Source organism: Hipposideros armiger, unplaced genomic scaffold (assembly GCF_001890085.2).
Source record: "Hipposideros armiger isolate ML-2016 unplaced genomic scaffold, ASM189008v1 scaffold_236, whole genome shotgun sequence".
NCBI classification, from domain to species: domain Eukaryota; kingdom Metazoa; phylum Chordata; class Mammalia; order Chiroptera; family Hipposideridae; genus Hipposideros; species Hipposideros armiger.
The window spans coordinates 1,043,774-1,069,129 of NW_017731586.1; the positions used below are offsets into that span (position 1 = coordinate 1,043,774).

A 25,356-nucleotide genomic window follows, 5' to 3' on the forward strand; every position below is an offset into this window, starting at 1 on the left:
AAGAACAAAAAAAAAAAGACAGCAACTTGTCTGTTCCCCTTCCCCCAATTCCTCAGCACTGTTCCCATCCCCCAAATTCCCCAATTAAAAACAAAATCTTTTAAAAAAATAAATAAATAAATAAACAAACAAACGAAAGAATGAACAACATAACATACTCATTCCAGGCCTGACCAAGGATAATGTTGGTTCTTAAGAAATAATTTTAAAATCTCGAGATTCTCAAACTGTAGAACACTAATTTCCAAGAGTCACTGTCTCCCAGTTCACTCATGTGCCCTTCTCTTGTAAGTAAATTTCATTATGTGTATTTACTTATGTATTAGAGGGTCCACATGTTTTTCTATTAAACTCTACTAAAGAGAAGACAGAGGGAAAGTCTGGTTCCCCTTACACAACATATTAAACAATTTGCTCTGCAAATAACTCTCAGCAGGATCAAACTGATAAGCACATCACTCTAATGACTGTTTAAAACAGTTATAGAAATTTAAATCAACCAACCTCCAGCAGCAGCAAGTACTATCCTCGGCCCTTTATAATGTGTGGTTATATAATCCACTAAGTCCTTACGATTTATAGATCTGTAAATGGGGTAAGAAAAGCCATAGTAAAAGGAAATTAAAAAGCACAGATCTTCACATAATATCCCTGAAATTAGACACTTAAAGGTATGATAAGTTAAATGCAGTCAGAAAAGGGGTATTGGCAAGAAGTATCAAAGAATTTCAACTTTTTTATATCAAGAAAGAAGATACCATCATTTGTTTATTCCAGGAGTAGTTAGGACCCCAGACACCTGGGAGTTAGGTGGGGCTAAAGTGTAGCTAACTATGATTTCATTCAGATTATTGGGGGGGGTAGGGGGGATTACTTTTTGAAACACACTTTTTGAATGTGAATGTTAATTTTCACAACTCATAAATTTTTCTCAAAAAGAAAAAAATATGAGAATTACACCTACTTGATATTTTCAGTTGGCCCCAAAATTGTCCGTCCAAGTGCAGTATTTTGATAAGCTGTGGCATGAAGATAATCAAAAACAACTTCTTGTAAATTGGTTTCAACTTCCTGCATCTCTCTAAGGATTACTCCTCGTTCACGTTCAATCTCTGCTTCTCCCAATGTGCTGTTTTGTATTATATCAGCAAGAATTTCTACAGCTAATTCAAAATAAAACATAAGAAACACTAAGAATCTTAATTTTCACTATTAAAATCTAGTAAACTAACATCAGAAACCATGATACTGACCATCACTCAGTACTGGCTAAATGATTAAACTGGGAAGAAACAAATTTTTCTATATATTCGATATACCTAAACAGACAATATTAAAATTATAAAATACAAACCCTGTGGTATAAAAGAGCTTGGGAAAATTCCTAAATCTGCTAGAGGTCTCACAACACTTAATGATTCAACCTATAATCACTTTAAAAATGCCCCAGAAATATGCATATGTGTAAACTGTTGTATGAAAATTACAAAGTAGAAAATTATCGATATTCATCAGAATATCTAGGTATGCAGAGTCCATATCACCCAAGTATTTACTACCCAATTCCCACAGCAATGAGGCTGCTACAAAAAGAAGCCAAGAATCAGCATAATTTAAAATATTCCCCCAGTGAACCACTTACAGAATTAGTGTCCTCACAAATATCCTTCCCCACTTAATCCCCACGGCTATTCCCAACCATCTGGTCAATTGTTGGCTAAATTCTTACCATTACCACAGTCATTGATAAATGATCTTAAGAGCTGGAGCAGTTAACCTCTGAAGAAAAGGATAGGCACCCAAAGAGATACATGATTATCAAAGGATTAAAAGTGACCCTTGGGAAAAATTGATGAAATCCTCAAATATTTACACAAAAATGACCCTAATTTGCAAAAAGCCAAAATGAACTTAAGTGTTTCATGCTATTAACCAATCCCGATCAAAATTTCAATAGCATTTTTCATAGAAATAGAACAATCAATCCTAAAATTTGTATGGAATCACAAAAGACCCGAATAGCCAAAGCAATCTTGACAAAGAAGAAAAAAGTTGAAGGCACCATGCTTCCTGATTTCAAACTATATTACAAAGCTATAGTAATTAACAGTTTGGTATTGGCATAAAAACAGACACCATAGATCAATGGAACAAAAAAAGAGGGCCCAGAAGTAAACCCACGCTTATATGGTCAATGAATCTAAGACAAAGGAGCCAAGACTATACAACAGAGAAAGGACAGTCTACCTTACACTATACACAAAAATCAACTCAACATGGATTAAAGACTTAAACATAAGACTAAAAATCACGAAACTCCTAGAAGAAAACACAGGCAGTAAGCACCTTCACATAGGTCTTGGCGATGATTTTTTTTAATCTGACACCAAAAGCAAAACCAAAAACAAGTGGGACTGCCTAAAACTAAAAAGCTTCCGCACAAAAAAGGAAATCATCAACAAAAGGCAACCTAGTGAATCAGAGAAAATATCTGCAAATCATATCTGATGAGGAGCTAATACCCAAAATATATAAAGAAGTCATACAACTCAATAGTAGAAAAACAATCCAATTAAAACCTGAACTGAGGATCTGAATACACACTTTTCCAAAGACAGATGGCCAACAGGTACATGAAAAGGTGCTCAGCATCACTAACCATCAGGGAAATGTAAATCAAAACCACAATGAGAAATCACCTCCCACCTATCAGAATGACTACTATCAAAAAGACAGGAAGTAAAAAAAAGAAAAAAAGATAAGAAAAAACGAGTGTTGGAGAGAATATGAAGAGGATCCTCGTGCACTGTTGGTAGGAATGTAAATTGGTGCAGCCACTATGGAAAACAGTATGGAGGTTCTTCAGAATATTAAAAACAACTATCATATGACCCAGCAATTCCACTTCTGGGTATTTATCCAATGAAAAAAAAACAAAACACTAACTCAAAAAGGTATATGCACCCCCATGTTCATTGCTGCATTATTTACGATAGCCAAGATATGGAAACAACCTAAGTGTCAATTGATGAATGAATGAATGGTGGCATATATATATTCAATGGAATATTATTCAGCCATGAAAAGAATGAAATCTTGCCATTTGCAACATGGATGGACCTAGAGGGTATTATGCTAAGTGAAATAAGTCAGACAGAGAAAGACAAATACCATGTGATCTCTCTTATATGTGGAATCCCCCCACCCCACCTCAAAAAACAACCCAAGCTCATACAGAGAAAGCAGACTGGTGGTTGCCAGAGGTAGGGGGTGGGAGAAATGAGTGAGCTATTTTGTTTTTGTTTTTAGTTTGAATTAAAAAAAAACAAATTAATGGGGTCAGCCGAGTGGCTCAGTTGGTTAAGAGCTCACTCAAGGGTGCGAGCTCTGAGCAACAGGGTCACCAGTTCAATTCCCACATGGGCCCGAGCTGAGCTGCTGCTGAGCTGCCAATAAATAGCAGGATGGCTCAGCTAAAAAACAAAAAACAGAAAGAAAAAGAAAAAAACACACAAATAAATGGAAAGGGAGTTAAGAAAGAAGCGCAATATAGGATGAGGAACTAAGATGTGCAAATACAAGAAGCAAGCAAGTTTTGTTCAAAAAACAAAGCCCTGCAGTCAATAGGTATAAATCCTATTTAGGTTTATAAAAATAAAAAATTCAGATAACAGGGCAAAGTGAGGGAAAAAACAGGAGGCAGTAACAAATAAATATAAACAAAAGTGTTTCACTACACAGGTATGGCTTTGGAGGACGTATTTTTGAATCAAGCGTTAGAGCCTGATTTGCACAAATCCTGCAGCCTACAAATATTTGATATCATTGTCATGCTGGGAGAAACAAAATAAAAATAGGTGCCTCCTCACCCAGAATTTGGTTCACTTTTTTTTCACATTCTGGGGGTCACCCTTTCACAACAGACATAATAAAAGCAGTACTAAATTATTTCTTAACTCTTGTGAAAATTGTGTATCTGCAGTAAAAATAACAATACCTCTTGGCAAATCTTTAGAGAACGCTTTGGCATAATATACAGTTTGTTCTCTGGAGGTGTAGGCATTGAGGTGAGCACCCATGTTTTCAATCTCAAGTTCCAGGTCTAACTGGGATCTCTTTTTGGTGCCCTGAAATAAAAGGAAAAAAATTATGATACCTTCCTTTATCCCTCATTTGTTTTAAACACTTCAGACAATGAGTATGAGGACATAAGTCTATGTCAGTTTCATGCAAGGACCAAATTTGGTACATCAGGGTTCAGAAATCATGGTATACTTTCGGATGACCCCAATGTCACAAGAGAAAATACTTGTTTCAACTATACAGAGCAATTATCAGTAATACTTCAGAGAATTATTCTGGGGGAAAAGATTTTAAAATAATAAAAATAAAACATGCTATATATTGAAGTAGTTCTCTTTGCCTTAGCATGAGGTTTTGTGGTTACTGTCTTTTAAAAAATGCTTTATAAAATAGGTCTTACAACTTGCCTTGAAAGCCATGTGCTCCAGAAAGTGAGCTGTTCCATTATTCTTCTCATTTTCATATCGACTTCCAGCATCAATCCAGAGCCCAACCTTAATGCAACCAAGGAACAAGTAAAGCATCATTTTCTTTCTTTTGAAAGTATGCTAGTGGGGGGGAGGGGCAGGCTCCTTCCTTATTTCTGACAAATGGCTTTCTAGTCTTAACACTAAAGTTTTCTTGACTTGAGCAGAATGACAGTACATTCCTATGAACTATGAGATTTAAAAATTTTGGGCATCAAGCCCTGCTGGATGCTATAAATATCTAATGACCAGCTTTGCCGAGGACCCAGATTCTTAGTCCAACTTGCACTACAGCCATTAACAACTACAGTATAAAAAACATCAGAGATTGTCAGAAAATCTAGGTTCAAATTCTGGCTCGGTCATGTATTAGCTGTGTAACCTTGGCCAGAACCATTTAACTTCTCTGAACTTGTTCCTCAACTGTAAAATGGATGTGATGGTACCTACTACAAAGATGTTTTAAATATCAAATAAGACAATATATGTAAAAACAGCTGGCACAGAGTAGCCCAGGAAATATACCTCTTTCATTACTATCGACACTATCAACAATAAATAACATAGAGGCTACAAGAATCAGATGTAGACACTTAAACAGGGTACATGTACCCGGCGTCACTGGAAGATTCACAAGAGAAAGTTACCTGTCAAGGCAAAATAACTGCCACTATTTTTCCACCAGCAGCCAAGTAAGAAGCTTAGATTAAAACCAACAATGTCATCTCTTCTCATGAGCAGTCACTCAAACAGCGGTTGCCTGAATCACTTACCGTGCATGTTGAGAGCCCAGAATCTTCAGAGGCCACTCTAAGTCCGTTCTCCAGACGAGTTACTCGTGTTTCAGGAACATTCAGAACAACTTGGGCAGCAGCCTGAGTACTTCTCAATCTGTTCCCTCCAAAATATAATGACTGGTTGGGGGTGGAGGGAGGAAACACACATCATTATTCTGATAGTCAGAGTTGATTAAAAAAAACAAATCTATCTCAAAGAGACTCTCTATAAAATACTCTTTCCTCCCTTACTTCTGTTCCACTGTAATCCACCCCTTTACCTGGCCTAAGAACCTTCCCTCCTTCCTTAACCAAGCACTCTCCTAAAGAAACATACCTTACACGCATGCCCTTCCTTAGGGAAAAGGAGCAGTTCTTATCGTTATTCAGAGAGAAACGACTTTTATTTCAATACCTCTCCTAGAAATGTTTAATCTTCATTACAGGCGGAACAAATGTGGGGTGGGGGCAGAGCCAAGAAAGGGAGAAAAATATAAAAATACCTATATATAACACAGAAGTGAGATCGATGTTCACTGTTGGAGAAAAGCAAAATGTTTGGGGAAAGGTAGAAAAAGAGAAGGGTAGATGTTCAAGATACAGTCTGGCTGATGACTTGTTGACTATGGACTATCTGCCTGTCCGCAGTTTTTCTTTTCCTTTATACATAAAAGTCCCACATACGCTGGAGAAAACTAAAGGCTCTCATGAGAAAAATCCATATACAGACAACATTTTAACTACCCCGGCGTTCGCAGCAAGCCCAGCTGAGTATGAAGAAGTTCAGTCTCAGGCAAAAACAGTAACCATCTCACTTTTTAATTTCCCCCAATTTGCAACCACTGTTTTTAGTAATCAACCCGCTCTCTCTGTAATGACTCCTCAGTAGCTGTGGGGAGAGGGGACGCTAACCAGGGTCATCCCACACGTCACTGGCACGTCACGCGCAGCGGGTGACCAAAGCCAGCCCAGCGCCGGCGGGAGTTAAGCGTCCCAGGCCGCGTAGTGCTCCGCGGGCCCCAGTCCAGAAGGCCAGACCCACTGGTGGGATGTGCGGCGCCGACGCCAGCGGTTGAGCCGGGCGCCCGTGCCTCCAGTTCGTCGGGCGGGGACCGGCCCGCTCACGGGCTGCACCCAGGGAAGTGGAAGGAAGCTCACCCGTCCGGCAGCGCATCCGACCAAGAACCTCTCGGCGAAACCCCAGAGCCGCCTCCGCGACGCGGGAAACAGCACCGCTCGGGCCGCCGCCGCCATCTCTGCAGGGCACAGAGTGGAGGATGTGCTTCCGGGGTCGTGACCTGGTCCCAGAGGAGAAAACGGACACCACCTTGTGGCCATGATGGGAATGACACTCCTCCAAGCCGTTGTGGACCTGAGCGTGGTTCTGAGCGGTCTACCCCAAACATAATAATACGCATAAAGGAGACTGTAGAAGCCTCTGTATCGTCAGTTACTTCGATCGCCTGTGGCGCGCAAGGAACAAATGTGGAGGCGTTAAAGGTAACCTGGTACAACGTAGTATCCCATTGGCTGAAATGGATTAGAAAAACGGAATAGGATCCATAACTGACTGTCCTTAAAGAAAGCATCTAATGGGAGGAACTGGCGTAGTGAGGGGAGGGAAGGATGTATCAGTGTCGACCCCTATTCACTCTTCAACCCTTTACGGTCTGGCTTACTTCATTCCTTAGAAATGGCGCTTGGTGAGGCCACTAATTCCTGAAAGATGGACTTTACAGACCTTATCTTATAGTCCTATTGGCAGAATTTGACATGGTAGATCTCTTTGAAATTTTCTTATCTCAATGTATCTTAGAGCTTCGCCTTCTTATAGTACCTTCTTCTTCACCTTCTCGGGCAGCTCTTTATTCACAGCTCACTTAATGAAACTAAAAATAGCAAGCACTGTTCTAACTGTGCTATCCTTATGCTCATTTTACAGATGTGGAAACAGGTAAAATGACTTGCCTTAGGTCATGGTGCTGATAACATGCTGTCTGGCTCCATAGCCTGTGCTCCTAAGCACCACACGAGATTGTCCTAAAATTTGGTGTCACCAGAATTCTGGACTGGGCCTCTTCTCCTACTGCACACTGTCCCTGAAAGTTTTCACCCGAGGAGTTCCCTGTCGACCCAACCAGCCTTTTCTCTTGAGCTCCATGCTCACTTAACGATTCAATTATTAGACAACTATCCTTGAATATCCCATTGGTACCTCAATATCAACTTGTCCAAAATGCAATTCACTGTCTTGCCCCTAAGTCTCTTCCTGTGTATCCAATGCAAAACAACCAGTGGTACCTCTGTTCACCCAGACATCCAAACCAAAAACCTGGATTTAATTCTCAAGTCAAAGTCAAAATCAAAACCCCAATGAGATATTTCACTTCCAGTAGGATGGCTAAATTAAAAAAGATATACAATAACAAGTATTGGTGGGGGGTGTGGGAAAATGGAACCCTCATGCACTGCTGGGGGGAGTGTAAAGTGGTACAGCCACTTTGGAAAACAGTGTGGTGGATCTGCAAAAAGTTAAACATAGAGTTACCATTTAACCCAGCAATTCCTCTTCAAGGCATATAACCAAGGGGAAAAAAAAAACCACATATGTCTACGTGTATACTAATAAGTCATAATAGCCAAAAGTTGGAAATAACCTACCTGTTCATCAACTGATGAATGGATAAGTAAAATTTGGTATATCCATACAACAGAATATTATTCAGCAATAAAATGAAGGACTGATACATGATACAATATGGGTGAAACTTGAAAACACTATGTTACATGAAAGAAGCCAGTATATTCACTGATATATGAAAGATCACATAAACTATGATTCCGTTTATATGAAATGTCTAGAATAGGCAAATCTATAGAGAAACAAAGTAGATTAGTGGTTGTCTAGTGTTGGGGGATATGAAAGGGTTGGAGGTTAATAGCTAATGGGTATGGGGTTTCTTTTTTGAGGTGATTAAAATGTTCTAAAATTAGTGATAATAGTGGCACACCTCTATGAATAGATTGAGAGCCATTGAACAGTATACTTTAAGCATGTGAATTATATAGCATGTGAATTATATCTCAATAAACTTTTACCAATTATTGCACAAAGTGTTTGAATAGATAGTTCTACAAAAAAGATATACAAGTGGCCAATAAACACATGAAAAAATGCTCAACATCATTAGCCATCAGGAAAATGTAAATCAAAGCAATTCTATGGTACTATTTCACACACATTAAGATGGCTATACTGAAAAAGACAGACAATAACAAGTGTTGACGAGAACAAATGTGGAGAAATTGCAACCCTCAACATTGCTGGTGGGAATGTAAATGGTGCAACTGCTGAAGAAAACAGTTTGGCAGTTTCTCACAAAGTTAAACATAGAGTTAACATCTGACTCAGCAATTCCACTCCTAGGTATATACCCAAGAAATGAAAACATATGTCCACACAAAAAAAGTATACACAAATGTTTATAATAGCATTATTCATAATAGCCTAAAAGTGAAAACAACACAAATGCCCATTAACTGATGAATAGACAGACAAAATGTGGCATATATGTACATTGGAATATTATTCAGCAACAAAATGGAATGAAATATTGATAAATGTGACAACATGGATGAATTTTGAAAACATTATGCCATGAGTGAAGCCAGTCACAAAAGGCCACATATTGTATGTTCCATTTATATGAAATGTCCAGAATAGGAAATCCATAAGCGACATAAAGTAGATTTGTGGTTGCTAGACACTCAGAGCAGGGAGAAATGGGGAATGACTGCCAATGAATATGGGGTTTTTTTAGGGGTAATGAAAATTTTCTGGAGTTAAATAGTGGTATATATTAGTATATTTTATGAATATACTAAAAACCATTGAATATTACATTTTAAAAAGGTAAATTTTATGGTATATAAATTATGTCTCAAATTTCTAAAAATATCCCAAATCCCCCATCCAAAAATTGTCACCATTAACATTAAGGTAACATTCCAGATATCTTTCTCTGCGTGTATATGATTAGCAAGGTAGACTGGCTGGATGGATGGCCTATATTGATTGAATACTCAGTCAATACTCTTTAATAAAAAGAATGGGATAATACAATAGATGCTATGTTTATTGAAAAGTATCTGGATATCTACCTTTTGTCCCCATTTCTCATCCTTTTCTACTCTGTTCTGTGCTTTAGAGGGCTGACTTGCATAAATTGTTTGATTTATTAGGTTTCTAGTTGGGTTTAGCCAATGAAAGTCACCACAGGACGCAGCAACCTGGAGCAGTGAGGTAGGTGCATTTATGCGTCAGCTTCCTCCATGGGCGCTGATGATGCATCTCTCATCAAAGGCCCAGCCCTCTTCATATTCTTCTTCAGTTATCCTCTGTGTTCTAGTGGCCTTTCCTTTCTCTTTTACCTTTGAGACTAAGTGGATACAGGTCTCTGCTATTGCTAGTTCTGGAATACTGTACTTCCCTTGTTGGTTTCTCTAAAACCCTGCCCCTACATTTGTAAATTTTAAAGCTTCTTCAAATTACCCCATTTGAATATGCCAGCAATTAGACTGATACAAAGTTTTAAATTTATGTTAATCAGTATTAGTACAAATCGGCCATACATTTAATATTTATTAAGTTGTATTAGGATTAAAACTGATTTGATAGTATTATTATCAGTCAGTAATTAATTAATTTATTTATTTATTTATTTATTTTTAGCTAAGCCATCCTGCCATCTGTTGGCAGCTCAGCGGCAGCCCAGCTCAGGCCGGGCATCGAACCGCTGTTGCTCAGAGCTCACACTAGTCAGTATTTAATTTTAATTTAGCAGAAGAAATAAGAAACTAAAGTGAAACTGAAGGAATTGTTGAACTTCAAATATTTTCTACCCACAAGAGATTATTTCCCCAAAGGTACTTTTTTTTTTTTTTAAGATTTTATTGGGGAATTCGGGGAGGGGAACAGTATTGGGAAATTGGGGGAGGGGAACAGCCAACTTGTCCTTCAATCTTAGTTGTGGAGGGCACAGCAAGCTCAGCTCCAAGTCCAGTCGCACTGCTCAGCTCAAGGTGCTGTATTCCATTAGTTGCCGGTGGGCATAGCCACCATCCCATGTGGGAGTCGAACCTGGCAGCCTTGTTGTTAAGAGCATGAACCTATCCCCTGAGTTATCCCCTGAGCCACCCGGGCAGCAGCTCAGCTCAAGGTGCCGAGTTCAGTCTTTATTTGCAGGCGGGCATAACCCACCATCTTGAACAGGCAACCTTGTTGTTAGAAGCACGTGCTCTCACCAGCTGAGCCATGCAGCCACCTGTTGGCAGCTCAGCGGCAACTCAGCTTGGGCGCAGCTCGCTGGACCATGTGGGAATTGAACCGGCGACCCTGTTGCTCAGAGCTTGCACTCTTGAGCAAGCTCTTAACCAGGTGAGCCACTTGGCCAGCCCCCAAAAATACTTCTTTAGAGGTCAAGAGCTATTGTTTAAATTGAAATATTTATTTTTTTTAAATCCTCTCTAAAGATTTTTAAATACATGTTTAATTTAAACAGGTTCTTTTTTTTTTTTTTAAGCTGAGCCATCCTTCCACATGTTGGCAGCTCAGTGTCAGCCCAGCTCGGGCCGGGCATTGAACCGCTGTTGCTCAGAGCTCACACTCTTGAGCGAGCTCTTAACCAACTGAGCCACTCGGCCAGCCCTCAGTTTAAACAGTAGCTCTTGACTCTCAGCTTTGAAAGATAAATACATTTGAAATCTTACAGTTCCTCTGACCTCATTCTTTCATCTCCTGATTTTTGTTATTTATATTATTATTATTATTATTATTATTACATTACTCAAATTTATCCCATTCATATTCTGTTCTATAACCATCATTCCCATAATTGTTTGGTACTGGCCATACTATTTAAATAGGTCAGTGTTTATCACCAATCCTTTTATGTGGCTTTTCTATTACTTACTGCTTTATATTGATTAATCTTTTAATTGATTTAATTTCATTGTCAAAAGTTATTGCAATTTTTATTGTTTTAAAATTTGCATCATGGATGTTATATTCTTTTAATTTTTTCATGTTTGACAATGTCTGATTTTACCTTTATACTTGAATAATATTTTTCCTGGGCCTAATATTCTCAAATCACATTTTTGTTTTCTCAGAATTTTATAAACATGGCTCCATTATTTTTTTAAGTTGAATATTGTTTTGGAGAGGTCTTATTTTTTTACCACCCTTAAATATGGCTTACTTTATCTGTTTGGTTACCTAAAAAAAGATTTTATTCTTGAAGTTTAATAGCTTAGATAGGGATATATCTTACTGTTAAGTAATTTTTGTGTTGAGTGATTTTTTTGTTTTAAAGATTTTATTGGGGAATTGGGTGAGGGGAACAGTGTTGGGGAATTGGGGAAGGGGAACAGACAAGTTGCTGTCCTTTGGTTCTTCAATCTAGTTGTGAAGGACAGCACTTCACTGGCCCATGTTGGTATTATTATTGCACTCTTCCCGGCTGAGGCAGTTTCTCGCCGACCGTTGAATGGCTGCTCACAGCAGCTCACGAAAGCTCATGCCAGCTCACGCCAGGTGCCAGCCAGCCCTACTGTAGCCTACGCCGTCGCCAGCGACTCACGGCAGACCAGTTCCAGGTCGAGCCATTGTTCACCATCTCAGCTGTAGAGGGCACAGTGTCACTAGCCTTCATGTGGGATCTGAACCGGGGCTCTGCTGCTCAGAGCTGGCGTCCCAAGCCAATTCAACCAACGTGCCACTCGGCCGGCCCTTGAGTGATTTTATTTTAATCAAAATTTCAATGAACGCAATATGTTTTTTTGATCTGTAGATTTACGTCTTCCTTTACTTTAGGAAAATTCTCTTTGAATACATCTTTGGTCATTCCACTCAATGGGTTTATATTCAGAAATAGCAGTTATCTTATGCTGAATTACTTTGTCTTAAATATTTATTAGCATCTCTCTAATTTCTTGAAGCTTTGTCATTTTCACCTGCATCTTTTGTGATTACCTCAAACCAGAAATAGACCCACATAAAGCTGCCCAACTAATTTTTAGTACAGATGAAAAAGTTATTCATACCTTATACAGAAATTACTGTATTTCCCCATGTATAAGACTCTCCCATGTGTAAGACGCACCTTAATTTTGGGGCCTGAAATTTGAAAAAAATGTATTACATAAAGTTATTGAACATACATTCAGCAGCACGATTTCCATTCACTTTTGCAAACTAGATCACTTTTAATTTGAATTCAGCACTGTATGAAAATCTTTTCTGAGCCATTTCTGGTCAGAACGTGGCAAAACATAACCTACCGTAATATACTGGTAACAAGTGCGAAACAATGAGCGCAAAGACAACAAGCGTGAAAAAGCGGGAAATGCAAGTAAAAAAATCTACAACCACTGTATAAGACGCACCCAGTTTTTAGACTCCAAATTTTTCGAAAAAGTGTGCATTTTATACATGGGGAAATACAGTAATTCAAAATGAATTGCATAGACTTACATGTAACACTACAACTTTTAGAAAACACACTGGATAAAATCGTTGATTGTAGAGTTACACAAAGAATGTTTAGACTTGACACCAAAAGCATAAACCATAAAAGAAAAACTGATAAACTGGACTTTATAAAAATTGAAAACTTTTGTCAAAGACACTGTTAGAGGATGAAAAGACATACTACAAGGGTGGTGGGGAGAGGTTAAGTAAAGTAAAAGAGGGTCAAATATATGGTGACAGAAGGAGACTAGACTTTGGATGGTGAGCACACAGTGTAATATACAGATGATGTATTAAAGAATTGTACACTCAAAACTTCTATAATCTTATTAACGAATGTCACCCCAATAAACTTAATTTAAAAGAAAAGACAAGCTACAGACTAGGAGAAAATATTTGCAAACCAGACATGTAAAAAACAACTTGTGTCTAGAATATATAAAAAAATACCCTCTCAAAACAGTAAAAAACAATCCAAAAATTGGCAAAAGACATGAACAGGCATTTCTTTTTTTTTAAATAACTGAGCCATCCTGCCACCTGTTGGCAGCTCAGTGGCAGCTCAGCTTGGGCTGGGAATCGAACCGCTGTTGCTCAGAGCTCGCACTGTTGAGCGAACTCTTAACCAATTGAGCCACTTGGCCGGCCCATGAACAGGTATTTCACTGAAGAAGAAATACAGATGAAATAAGGACATGAAAACATATTCAACACCATTAGAGAAGTGCAAATTAAAATCACGAGATATCACTACATTTAGAGCAGAGTGGCTCAAGTAAAAAATAGCAATAGCACCAATGTTGGCAAGGATGAAGAGGAACAAGACCTCTCCCACGTTGCTGGTGGGAATGTAAAATTTCAGAGTGGTTCAGTCACTGTGGAAAATTGTTTAGCAGGTTTTTAAAAAATAATAAAATTAAATATGCAGCATTGTACTCTTGGGCATTTATCCCAGAGAGATGAAAACACCTACATGAATATTAATAACAACTTTATTCGTAATAGCCCAAAACTGGAAATAACCCAAATATCCATCAAAAGGTAAATGGTTAATCAGTAGTACATCCGTACTATGGAATGTTACTCAGCACTAAAAAGGAATGAACTCTTGATAAAGGCAACAACATGGATGGGCCTCAAGAGAATTATGCCCATCTTAAAAGGTTGTATAGTATGATTCCATTTATATAACATTCATGAAATGGCAAAAATATAGAGATGGAGAAGAGATTAGTGATAGCCAGGGGTTGATGTGGAGAGAGGAGGGGTCAGGGACAAGAGGGAGGTGAGAGGCTTTAAGAGGGTACCATGAGAAATCCTTGGGGTGATGGAATTATTCTCTATCTTGAATATGGCGATGGTCACACGAATCTACACGTGATAAAATTTTCTAAAATTAAACACACAAATGGATCCACGGTAAACTGACAAAATAGGAAGATCAGTAAATTATGTCAATTTCCTTGTGATATTGTATTATAGTTGTGCAAGATGTTACCACTGGGGCAAAATAGATGAAGAGTACATAAGATCTCTCTATTATTTCTTACAACTGCAGGTGAATCTACAATTATCTCAAAATAAAAAGTTGAATTAAAAGAAAAAATGAGGGCCAGCTGAGTGGCGCATTGGTTAGGAGTTGGCTTGGGATGCCAGCTCTGAGCAGCAGGGCCCCAGTTCAGATCCCACTTTAGGGCCAATGACACTGCGCCCTCTACAGCTAAGATGGTGAACAACAGCTCGACCTGGAGCTGGGCTGCCATGAGTTGCCTGCACTGGCATAGGCTGCAGTGGGGCTGGCCCGCAGCTGGCGTGAGGTTTTTTGAGCTGCTGTGAGCTGATGTGAGCCGCCGTCCAACGGTCGGCGAGCGACTGACTCAACTGGGAAGAGCACAATGATAATACTAACATGAGCCAGTGAAGCAACATCCTCCACAACTAGACTGAAGAACCAAAGAACGGCAATTTGTCTGTTCCCCTTCCCTGATTCCCCAGCGCTGTTCCCCTCCCCCAATTCCCCAATAAAATCTTTAAAAAAAGAAAAGAAAAAATGAGGTCATAATTCCAAAAAAAAAATTTATTGTGAGAGAGGAAGGGTGTGTAAAGAGTACTACTTTCTACCTATTGACCATCATGTATCACTGCCATACACACAGACACATACACAGACACACAGACACACAGACACACACACACACACACACACACACACACACACACACACACCAGTCACAGAGATTCTTATACAAATTGAAATAGGAAGAGAAATTCACAATTGCTAATCTGACCATCACTAATAAGGTCATAAAGAGAACAGCAAATGAATTGGAGCAAAAAAAATCTGCGTGTTTCATAAAGCTTTCCTGATCCAGCTTTTTCGACAATGGCCCCCTGGTGATGCGGGAGCGATTAGTGTGCTATGAGATGTATAATGTGACAGTTTAAGTAGCTCCCTGCATCTGGCTGTGGTGCTGGCAGCCTTTGTGCCCAGTCTGGACTCATTGAAGTGCTTGGGCTTTATTTCTTTTTGTCTCTTGTCTCTTCATGGAGGTTATTCTGAGTGGGAAGGAGGCCCTGAGGTGAATGTATAATCACCATGGGAACGGAGGCCACAGCCAGTCCCTGGGAATGTGGCTCACGGCCCCACATGTCCATTGTCTTGGGTATAAGTTTCTTACAGGAGTAGATTGAACCTATTTTCAACATTTGCTGACTTATCTGGTATAAAAGAAAAGAACAGGAGATTCAGAAACTGTAGAGATGATGATTTTCCAATGAACTAACTTAGATTTCCATGGGAGAAGTTAGTCAAGTCAGTTTGAACATGTACCTATCTACCTGGGCCTCCTGTAAGCACCTTTCCCTTCTTACCTCTGGCCAATTTCATTGGGTAGAGCTCTATAATCCTGAAGTAGAAATTGAATGCTAAAGGTATTTTTTTTAATTCCTACTAAATCCATAAGCTGGCATAAAACTTTCTTCTATTATTAATCGCTTCTTAGTTTCAGTTTATGGTAGGCAAAATTCTAAGATAACCCCCAATGACCCATTCCCTTGTACAATCCCCTCCCTATGGAATCACATTCATGTGATTAGGTTATATTATATGAAGGGATATTTCAGACAGAATTAGAGTACCTAATCAATTGAGTTTAAGTTCATCAAATAACCCTGGGTGGACTTCATTGTATTGTCATAGAATTAACCCCTGGTATCCCAGAACATAAAAGCATTCACCAGACTCTACAAGAGCAAGAGAGGTTTATTGAAAGTCAGGCAGAGAGACAGAGTGCCATTTGGAACTGGCAAAAGTTTTGCCAGGACAGTCTGACAAATATGAGCTGCCAAGACAGAGGGATAAGAGAGATACTGGCAAAAGGAGTTTAGCCAGGGCAGAGTCCAATGGAGACAGCAGCTGCGGTGGGTTTTTGTTTAGCTCGAGTTTTATATTTTTCTAAGCAGGATGTAGGATGCCTTTCAGCTTGCAGGGGGGCTGCCATTACAATTGTCTTCTCCTGGAAACTGTCTTATTCTCATCTATAATGGATGTCAGTTTGTAGGGGGTTACTGTTGTGATTGGAAACCGTTCTGTTCCCATCTATGATGGATGTAAGGTGCTTGTCAGCCAGCAGGTGCAGTGCCAGCCAGGCAATTCAGAGCCAAGCAGTTAAAGAAGCTTGTTCCTACCAGCTCCTAAGCTTGCTCCTGTTAATTCTTTACTTGTCTCATCATTCATGTAATCAAGTGAACCCTTTAAAAGGGTCTGGAGGTAAAAGAGATTCTCCTGCTGGCCTTGAGAAAGCAAGTTATCAAGAGTTCTGTAGCCACAAGGAAATTAATTCTTCCAACCATGTGTACTTGGAAAAGAACCCCCAGCCTCAGATGAAACCCTGGCACTGACTGACACATTGATTACAGCCTGGTGAGACCCTGGAGTAGAGAGCTCAGATAAACCATGTTCCCACTCCTAACACAAGGAAACTGTGAGATAACAAATGCATGTTATCATAAGCCACTAAGTTTGTGTTGTTATGCAGCAATAGAGAACTAATACCCACTTTAATCTCCAAAAGTTTGGCTGACTGTTGCAGAGTGGCTGTTTTTGTTTTGTTTTGTTTTGTTTTTACCTTGCTTTATTGTCAGCCTCTTTTAGGATGCCCTACAACCAACAGGGATAGACAGAAAAAAAAAGCACCCCTTCGGGGCGGCTGGTTAGCTTAATTGGTTAGAGTGCAGTGCTCATAACACCAAGATTGCCTAAATGTAAACAAATAAAAATTTGAATTACAAAATTAAAAATGAAAGTTTTTTCCCTGAAAGTTTGTGCCAAAAAACATGGATGTGCTTATACACGGCAAAATGCAGTAGTTAAAGTTGGGTGGACTGAAGGAATCATGCAAGGACTGAGCCGATCTCCATGTGCTTTGAAACCAGCACAGGTCTGGGAACCAGCAGACCTGTGGGCCTGAGGGGTCCACTGGGTATTCTTCTCTGTTTGCCTTTCCCCCCATCCATTCTCTATCCCTCTCCACCTGTTCTGTGTCCCAAGGTAGGAGCTGAGCCTTCCTGACAGCGTCACCCAGACTCCCCACCTCTGATTTCTCCTGGGGTTTATCCAACAATAGCGCTGTTGGGGGTGAGGAGCGGGGTGGGGGGATCTCGGTCCTTCCTGCTTCCAAAGTTAAGTCCCAGCAGTGGCCATGCCTTCCTCTGGGTATGATGACGGCTCCCTCTGAGTTCCAGTCCCCCAGCGCTCACAGCCCTGTCTTCTGCCCTGGTCCTTCAGCCCCAGGGTAATGACAGCCCCACTGTTGGTCCCAGGGGCTTCCTCATCCTTGTTGGATCCCTTAACCTTGCTCCTGTCCCTGTAAATCATCTTGCCATTAAACTATCTTCAGTTAAACCCTTTGCATGGAATTCTGTCTTCTGCCAGGACGCTCACTGATGTAGGGTCCCTCTGAAACTGAGATTCTACCATTCTAAGGCTTGATAGCACGTTTCCCAACTGCTTTTTGAAATATAAAGAAATATAAGAAAATCTGGCTACAAAGGTGGTCAAACTATAACTGATCCCCTGAGCTTTGTTACAATAGTAATAAGGAAGTATTGAAAAGATGAAACACCTAAAAGCCCCCTTATTCTGCTGTGACTGCTTTGCCAGCATCAGCATTAGTGATTCAGCCTGGAATGTCTAATAAAAATATGCACAGGGTGAATGTCTCAATAGCTTCTGCCTAGAGGTTCTTTTTAATCACTGAAGTAACACATAGGAACTGAAAAAATAGACCAAGCAAATAAGACCAGAAGGATTTTATGGGAATTAAGCAGGATTCCACTTTACACATTCCTTATAATGTATATCAAGTGTTTCCAATGTGTCCATTTCTTGAATAGCTAGCTGTTCATTAGTGGGCTGCGAATTGCATTTCTTATATTTGTAGGTTGCCCTCCAAACAATTACGGTGAAAATAGAGGTACTTTTTTTCCCTATGATTAGTTGCTGAGCAATAGCCTGAAGTCTTCAGGGCATGGGACCGAATCTTTGTACTTTTGAGTTGTAAGGGAATCTGGTTTAAAGTAAAACACAATGACTGCAGATTGCTTTTGAAATTGGTGATTAGGATTTTCCTTCAGGGAGGATCAGGCTGCAATGTCTATGCACACAGTTTTTGCATTTAAACATTAGTTACCAAGAATTTTAAAAGACACACAAAAAGTAGGCCTGTCACTTTGTCTCAAATCAGTCTGCCTCTAAGATAGCAGGGCCTTTCTCAGGCATAAAAAGATAGTTTGAATGATTTAGAGGGAAGAAATCCTTTCCCTACCTTGAAATAAAGACAGAAGGGAATGACAAATAAAATGATTCATTTATTTGCAACAAATAAATGAAAATCCCTTTGGGAAAATACATGCACACATATGCATTTATGCACACATATAAACACACAAGGAATGCAGCCGCTGTCTCATCTACAACTCTATGTAGAGACTTTCCTTTAAAGTCAATATTTATACGAGACTAAATTTAATAGCATGTTTATTTTATTTAATTTTAGACAATTTACTTGTACTTACCGCACATCAAATCTTATATATGTATATTTTTCTTTAAAAATATTTTCATTTAGAATAGCATTGACATAGCAATAATGGAAAATAATGCCTTTAATTTTAATCATGTGAGGACACTGCATTCATGCATTATACTAACGTACTCCTTTCTAGTTGACTAGAGATATTATATTATCTTAAAGTATGCCAATGTTATGGCTTTGCACCTCAGAATGGTCATTTGTTCCTCTTCTACATTTGCATTTTGGGTCCCTTAACACTTAGTATTTGAGCTTTATTAGGTGTGGATGACCAACTCATTGCCAAGGGGTGGAGGTAGTAACATGGTTGCGTTTCTATGGAGAACTAGGCCCATTTATTATCATTATTGTATATACAATTAACAGTTACTTAGATTTCCTGGAAAACTGTAAATTCCCACATAAACTTTCTCTTTTAGTCCTTCCAATTATCTGGTGATGTGCTAATATGATCACCACCATCTTACAGATGAGGAAATTGAGGCTCTGAGAAGATCACCTAGCTTATAAGAAATCGAGGTGAGATGCTGAAAAGAACCCAGGGCTCCGACCAAATTCTATGTTTTATAGACTCCACTGTTCTAAGGTTTTATCTTCACAAGATGTCTGCCTAAGGAATTTCCCAGGACAGCATTGGCCTTGAATTTTATGATATTAAAGGCATGAGCTCATTTAATATAATGAAGAAAAACTTGTTCCAGGAGATTTTCCATAAGATATCTTTCCTGTTCTGCTTCAGAGGATTAATGTAGAAATGGGAATAGTCTTGAGTAGTACAGCACAACTTAGCGAGTCCTGGCATACTGGTTCTCAAACAAACGGTGTTATCTTTGGAATCAATAACACCATTTTCAATAACATCTAAGTGGCCTTCATTAAGTATACTATATACTTCTATCTTCCTTCCTTGAACTGTCTTAATAACCCACATAAATATCCTTTGAGGAAGATCTCATTGACCTCAGTTTACAGATGAATGCAAACCAATGTCACAAATAGGTGAAAGTAAATCTTTCTGGATGAGTCCTAAAGTAACAATCTGCAGAACCCTGAGCTCTGGAAGGCAAGAGAGATTTCGAGATAGTAAGCAGCCAGTATTCCAGAAGAAATAATGGCAATGGTTTTTATCAGAACACTGGTTAGAACCAATAGAAGAGGACTCTGATAGTGAAATGGTCACTGTTTGCTGTCGGTGACTTAAATGTACCTTCTGGGTTTAACTACTCAGGAAGCCTATCAGACTATGGACCATTTGTGGATTTGAAATTAAAACCGTGTATAACCTCCATTCCTCAAGAACTCCATCCAACAGAGCTGATCACCTAGTGTTGGGTCAGTTTTCTGTTCCCTGTTGGACAGTAAAATCTGCTCAGTGCTCACCCTGTTTCAGAGACTATGTCTTTCCTTAAAGTTGTTGTTATTAATGTTATCACAGCAATTACATAGGAATTCAAATAGGCACTTATTTAAAAAATAACAGCTAGTAAACTTTCCAGTAAAGATTTATTAAGTCATTCATTAACTTTTTGGACGCCTGTTCTGTGCCACGTGCCATGCTAGACCTTGGGATTCAAGGGTGGCATGGAGCCTGTTCTCAGGGGATTCACTCCAGTCAGGGAGACAGATGTCAAATAGTCAAATGCACAAATGTAAAACTGAGATTGTGGCCTGTGCAAAGGAGGAGAGGTGGACAGGGCCTTAAGTTCTCCCCGGATGGGAATTTGCCCTATTCGGGGAGGATGGGAAAGGCTTTTCTGAGGAAACGTCTGCCCGGCAGAGCAAGGAGAAGCATAGCAGGTGGTGATGCAGTCAGAGGGCTCAGCAAAAGCTGCTGGGAGGGAGCGGGCATAGGGAGGATGAGGCACTCACGGAACCCACTGCGTGCAGCCAGGAGTGAGGCTTGCAGGGTCTGTGAGCCAGGTAAGAAGCTTGTCTTCATCCTAAGAGATAGCAGACCCAAATTTGTGTTTTACAAGGAAACTGGCTGCTATGTGTACATCATGGATCGAAGCATGCTAGAGTGGGTACTGGTAGACCAGTGAGGTGACTATTGCAGTAGCCCATGGAAGACTAATTAGTCCACAAGAGGCTAATTCTAAACTGTGGCATCAAAAACTTTGTCTCTGAGGTGTCTTCCACCCCAGCTTGTTTAGGCACTGCTCTTTTCCTTTTTTTGTGTGTGAAATAAACATTTTTTTAATTAGTTTCAGCTGTACAACACAGTGCAATAGTTATACTTTTTACCCCTCGAAGTGACAACCCCCCTCCCCCAATCCGCCTCCCCACTCCCTCCCCCACCCATATCATACATCTCTATTACAATTCCCTTGACTCCACTCCTAAGTGAAATAAGTCAGTCAGACAAAGACAAATACCATATGATCTCACTTATATGCAGAATCTAAAAACTGAATGAATGAGCAAAGTTAACAGAAATAGTCTCAGAGATATAGAGTGAAAACTGATCTTTTCCTTTCTATATTTCCCTCTTCATTCAGACTTCCTCCCTGAGTCACTGATGCTCAGTATAATAGAGTGAATTAAGGAATAAAGGAATGGACGAAAGGTTAGTTATTATGCTGTCAGTCTGTTTGTGAGTAAAAATGTTAAACTTCAGAGCAACACCATATGCAAAGAACTGATGTTATTTACATTGATGCATTGTGTTTACTATCTCTCCTGCTCCTTGAATCACAGGATAATATATTTTCTGATAAATTTTGAAATTAGTTTCTTGAAATGTAACATGTTAAAAGTGGTCCTCTGAGTCAAAGGATTCCAAGTAGCCTCTGTTTTCTTTGTGTCATGTGCTGGGTAAGAACAAGTTCCAGAGAGCCTGCCTGGTTTGAATCAGCTTTTGTTTACCTCACAGGGCTGTTGGGAGAATTAAATAGGTTAAAACATCTTAAAGCACTTAGTACAGAAGCTGACACATAATCAGTGCCAGTAAGGGATGGTCATTACTATTATTAGTTCCCCCCCCAAACATTGTTTCCTAATAAGCACATATTATATACAGTTATTTTTATGATTAGCATTACAATGTTAACAGTGTTTATCTTTAGATGCTGGGATGGATGGTGATTTTATCTCCTTTATATTTTATAGTATTTGGCTAAGTTTCTAAAGTGAACTTGCATTATTTTATCATCTAAACTAGGTGTCGGCAAACTTTTGAGAGGGAAGAGCCGCCAGGGGTCAGCAAACTGCGGCTCATGAGTGTGTGGCTCTGAAGTAAAATTGAAAATGAAAATAAAACTATCATAGTTTCATTTATAAAATTTTTAAAGGATATTTTTCACATAATGGTGATTATGTAAAAATATATTTATGGCTCTCGAGTAATTTTTAAATTGTTGTGAGGGACAGGATTGGCTCTTCCAGGGGTCGGCAAACTTTTGAGATGGAATGTACCCAGAGAGCCTCATGTGGCTCGGGAGTCGCAGTTTGCCAACCCCTGATCTAAAGGATTCATTTTTATTGTCTTCTTTGAACTTAGATTATTGCCAACAGGCAGGTATAAGAGTTAAAAAAGCAACTCCTCGTAACAACACACAGTGCTTGCATTTCTCCAGATGCCTCACCAGGAAGAATGGGTAACCAAGCCCAGTGACTTGCTGGGTGTGAGTTGCATGTACCTCAAGGACAGTGTTGACAAAACAGTACCAGCTATGTCTGCTTCTTATTACTGTTTAGCTCCCAAATATAGTCAACAACCAACTGACAGCTGTGTTTAAGAATTTGAGATATTAATCTACCATCTAAACTGAAACTCTGTTTTCAGTGAACCATTAATGCTAAGAGCAGCTAAAGTGTCCAGCTCTTTAATATACAAACACTTCAGGTTCAAGCTCCACAGAAGCAAGGATTTGCCTACACCCCCAGGGGATTTTAATCCTGATATTTGTGTGTGTCATTACAGTTTGCAAGATCAAAAGGTCAAAGGCTGAATCAGATTCTATACACTTCAGTGTACCCCTCAGTTAAAGCCTTCAGCAGGATAGTTGCAGCATCCTGATATGTCTATCAATATGTCAACCAATACAAACAGGCAGGACGAATGAATAGCATTCAGGAATGAGGTCTGATAACTGGGTTGGGACAAGCATTTGAAGAACAGGTACTGGGAGAAAGGCGTAGTCCAGGGCAGGACATGCTATACAAGCCAGGTGAAGGAAACTCTAGCTCCAAGTTACTAGAACATCCCAACTGGTGAGGGAAAAGGCCTAGAATTCCAGAACAGGTGATACTTGGGAATCCAAGCAGTGGGATGAGGGAGGCTTGTTAGCTGGTGGTAGGACCACTTGATTGGACTAGCTTCATGAGAAGGACTGTTGTCCTGGGTCCTCCTTTAGCAGGAAGGACTGTGGGAGCTGGGACGTTTGACAAGAGGGTCCCAAAGAGAGGGTTGTAGTACTGACAGAGTACCAAGGCTCAAGCCCATGGGAACTGGGCAGAGGTCCCAATCTCAAGCAGAAGCAGGGGGCAAGACAAAACAGAAGCTGGGATGGGTTGACCTTGAGGTCAGGATTGGCCTGAACACCAGCCCAGAGCTGAGCCATCCAGTGGGGAGTGGGAACTGCAGCAGTGTGAGGTGGCATCAGACTTGTGGGGGAAGAGGAATCAAGTAGTTGGGATGAGGTAGTACCTCTTGTTAATAAAAATAGCAACCGCTTGCTGAGCGCTTACTAGGTGTCAAACACTGTGCTGGGACTTGGAATACATTGTTATTAACTCAAAACACCCTTATAAGATGGGTAGAATTATTTGTCTCATAAATAAAGAAATGGGGCTCAGAGGATAAGGGATAGCCCAGAGTCATAGAGTTAAGAAGAGGCAAGCTGAGATCTGCCTGACTCCCAAACCCAGGATCGTTTTACTATTCCATGAACATATCCCTTACTGTATACAAGCATAGTTCAAGTTTTTGGTTTTAGGGGCAACATCATACAAGCAACTGTTGACCTTAAACAAATGTGCCAGTTATTTTACCAGCAAAATGAATTTCTTCAGGAATAGCAGAGGAATTGCGATTTGGGACAAGCAAATTATGGTGAACCATAGGCGAGTTGGGGAAGAGGGGGAGGGGCTTGCCTTTACAGGGGAAAGGAAGAAGATGGGAGGGGACATTTCAAGAGTTGAGGGTGGTGCTAGCTTCTCACTGGCCTAGTGTGGTGATTTCTCACTGGCTGGGCTGTTGCTAAGCAAGGAGGAGTTCTTCCTTCCCCCTGCTGGGTTTTGTGAAGGAAGCTTTTTCCTGTTGGGGAATGTGAGGTATGGCCAGGGGTAGTGCATGAGAGCTCCCCTCTCAAGGCTTCCTGACTCATGTATATATTAACCTGATAATACACTTTATTTTTTATTACTATAATAGTTTTAGGTGTACAAAACAACATAGTGATTAGACATTTATATACCTTACAAAGTGATAACCCAAGTAAGTCTTTTACCCATCTGACACTGTACATAGTTAATACAGTATTATTGACTATATTCTCTATGCTGTACATTATATCCCATGACTATTTTTTTAAATTATAGTTGACATTCAATATTATTTTATATTAGCTTCAGGTGTATAGCATAGTGGTTAGACATTTATGTAATTTATGAAGTGATCCTCCCAATAAGTCTACTACCCATCTAACACTATACAGTTTTTACAGCATTATTGACTATATTCCACATACTGCACTCTACATCCCCATAGCTCTCCTGTAACTATGAGTTTGTACTTCTTAATTCGTTCACCTTGCTCACCTAGACACCCAACCCTCGCCCCCCTAGTAACAATCAGTTTACTTTTTGTATCTATGGGTCTGTTTCTGTTTTGTTTGTTTATTTTGTTCTTTAGATTTCACATATAAATGAGGTCATACAGTATTTGTGTTTCTCAGTCTGACTTATTTCACTTAGTATAATACACTCTAGGTAGATCCATGTTGTTGCAAATGATAAGATTTCATTATTTTTATGACAGAGTAATTTTCCATTGTATAAATGTACCACAATTTCTTTATCCAATTCTCTATTGATGGGCATTTCGGTTGTTACCATATCTTGGCTATTGTAAATAGCACTGTAGTGAACGTAGGGGTGCATATATCTTTTCAAATTAGTGTTTTGGGTTTCCCTGAATGAATACCCAGGAGTGAAAATGCTGGGTCATAAGGTAGTTCTATTTTTAATGTTTTGAGGAACCTCCATACTGATTTCCATAATGGTCACACCAATTTGCAATCTGACCAACAGTGCACAAGGGTTCCCTTTTTCCACATCCTCGCCAATACTTGTTTGCTGATTTATTGATGATAGCCATCCTGACAGGTGTACGATAATGTTTCACTGTGGTTTTCATTTGCATTTCTCTGGTGACTAGTGACATTGAGCATCTTTTCATATGTCTA

The 25,356-nt window shown here is 39.6% G+C and overlaps 2 protein-coding genes across 2 annotated transcripts in view; one reads left to right on the plus strand and one right to left on the minus strand.

Moving 5' to 3' along the window:
• Positions 1-6,610, minus strand: part of PMPCB (peptidase, mitochondrial processing subunit beta) — a 14,391-nt gene extending 7,781 nt beyond the window's left edge. Inside the window, exons 1-6 of the mRNA XM_019655112.1 lie at positions 6,485-6,610; positions 5,324-5,464; positions 4,491-4,577; positions 3,998-4,127; positions 965-1,163; positions 505-584 (exon numbers count right to left, since the gene is read on the minus strand). Of these exons, the coding sequence (XP_019510657.1) occupies positions 505-584; positions 965-1,163; positions 3,998-4,127; positions 4,491-4,577; positions 5,324-5,464; positions 6,485-6,580 (733 nt within the window). The 5' untranslated portion in view covers positions 6,581-6,610. The remainder of the gene's footprint in view (positions 1-504; positions 585-964; positions 1,164-3,997; positions 4,128-4,490; positions 4,578-5,323; positions 5,465-6,484) is intronic.
• A 91-nt stretch (positions 6,611-6,701) lies between these two features.
• Positions 6,702-25,356, plus strand: part of NAPEPLD (N-acyl phosphatidylethanolamine phospholipase D) — a 95,678-nt gene continuing 77,023 nt past the window's right edge. Inside the window, exon 1 of the mRNA XM_019655119.1 lies at positions 6,702-6,826. The gene's annotated coding sequence lies outside the window, so the exon portion shown is untranslated. The remainder of the gene's footprint in view (positions 6,827-25,356) is intronic.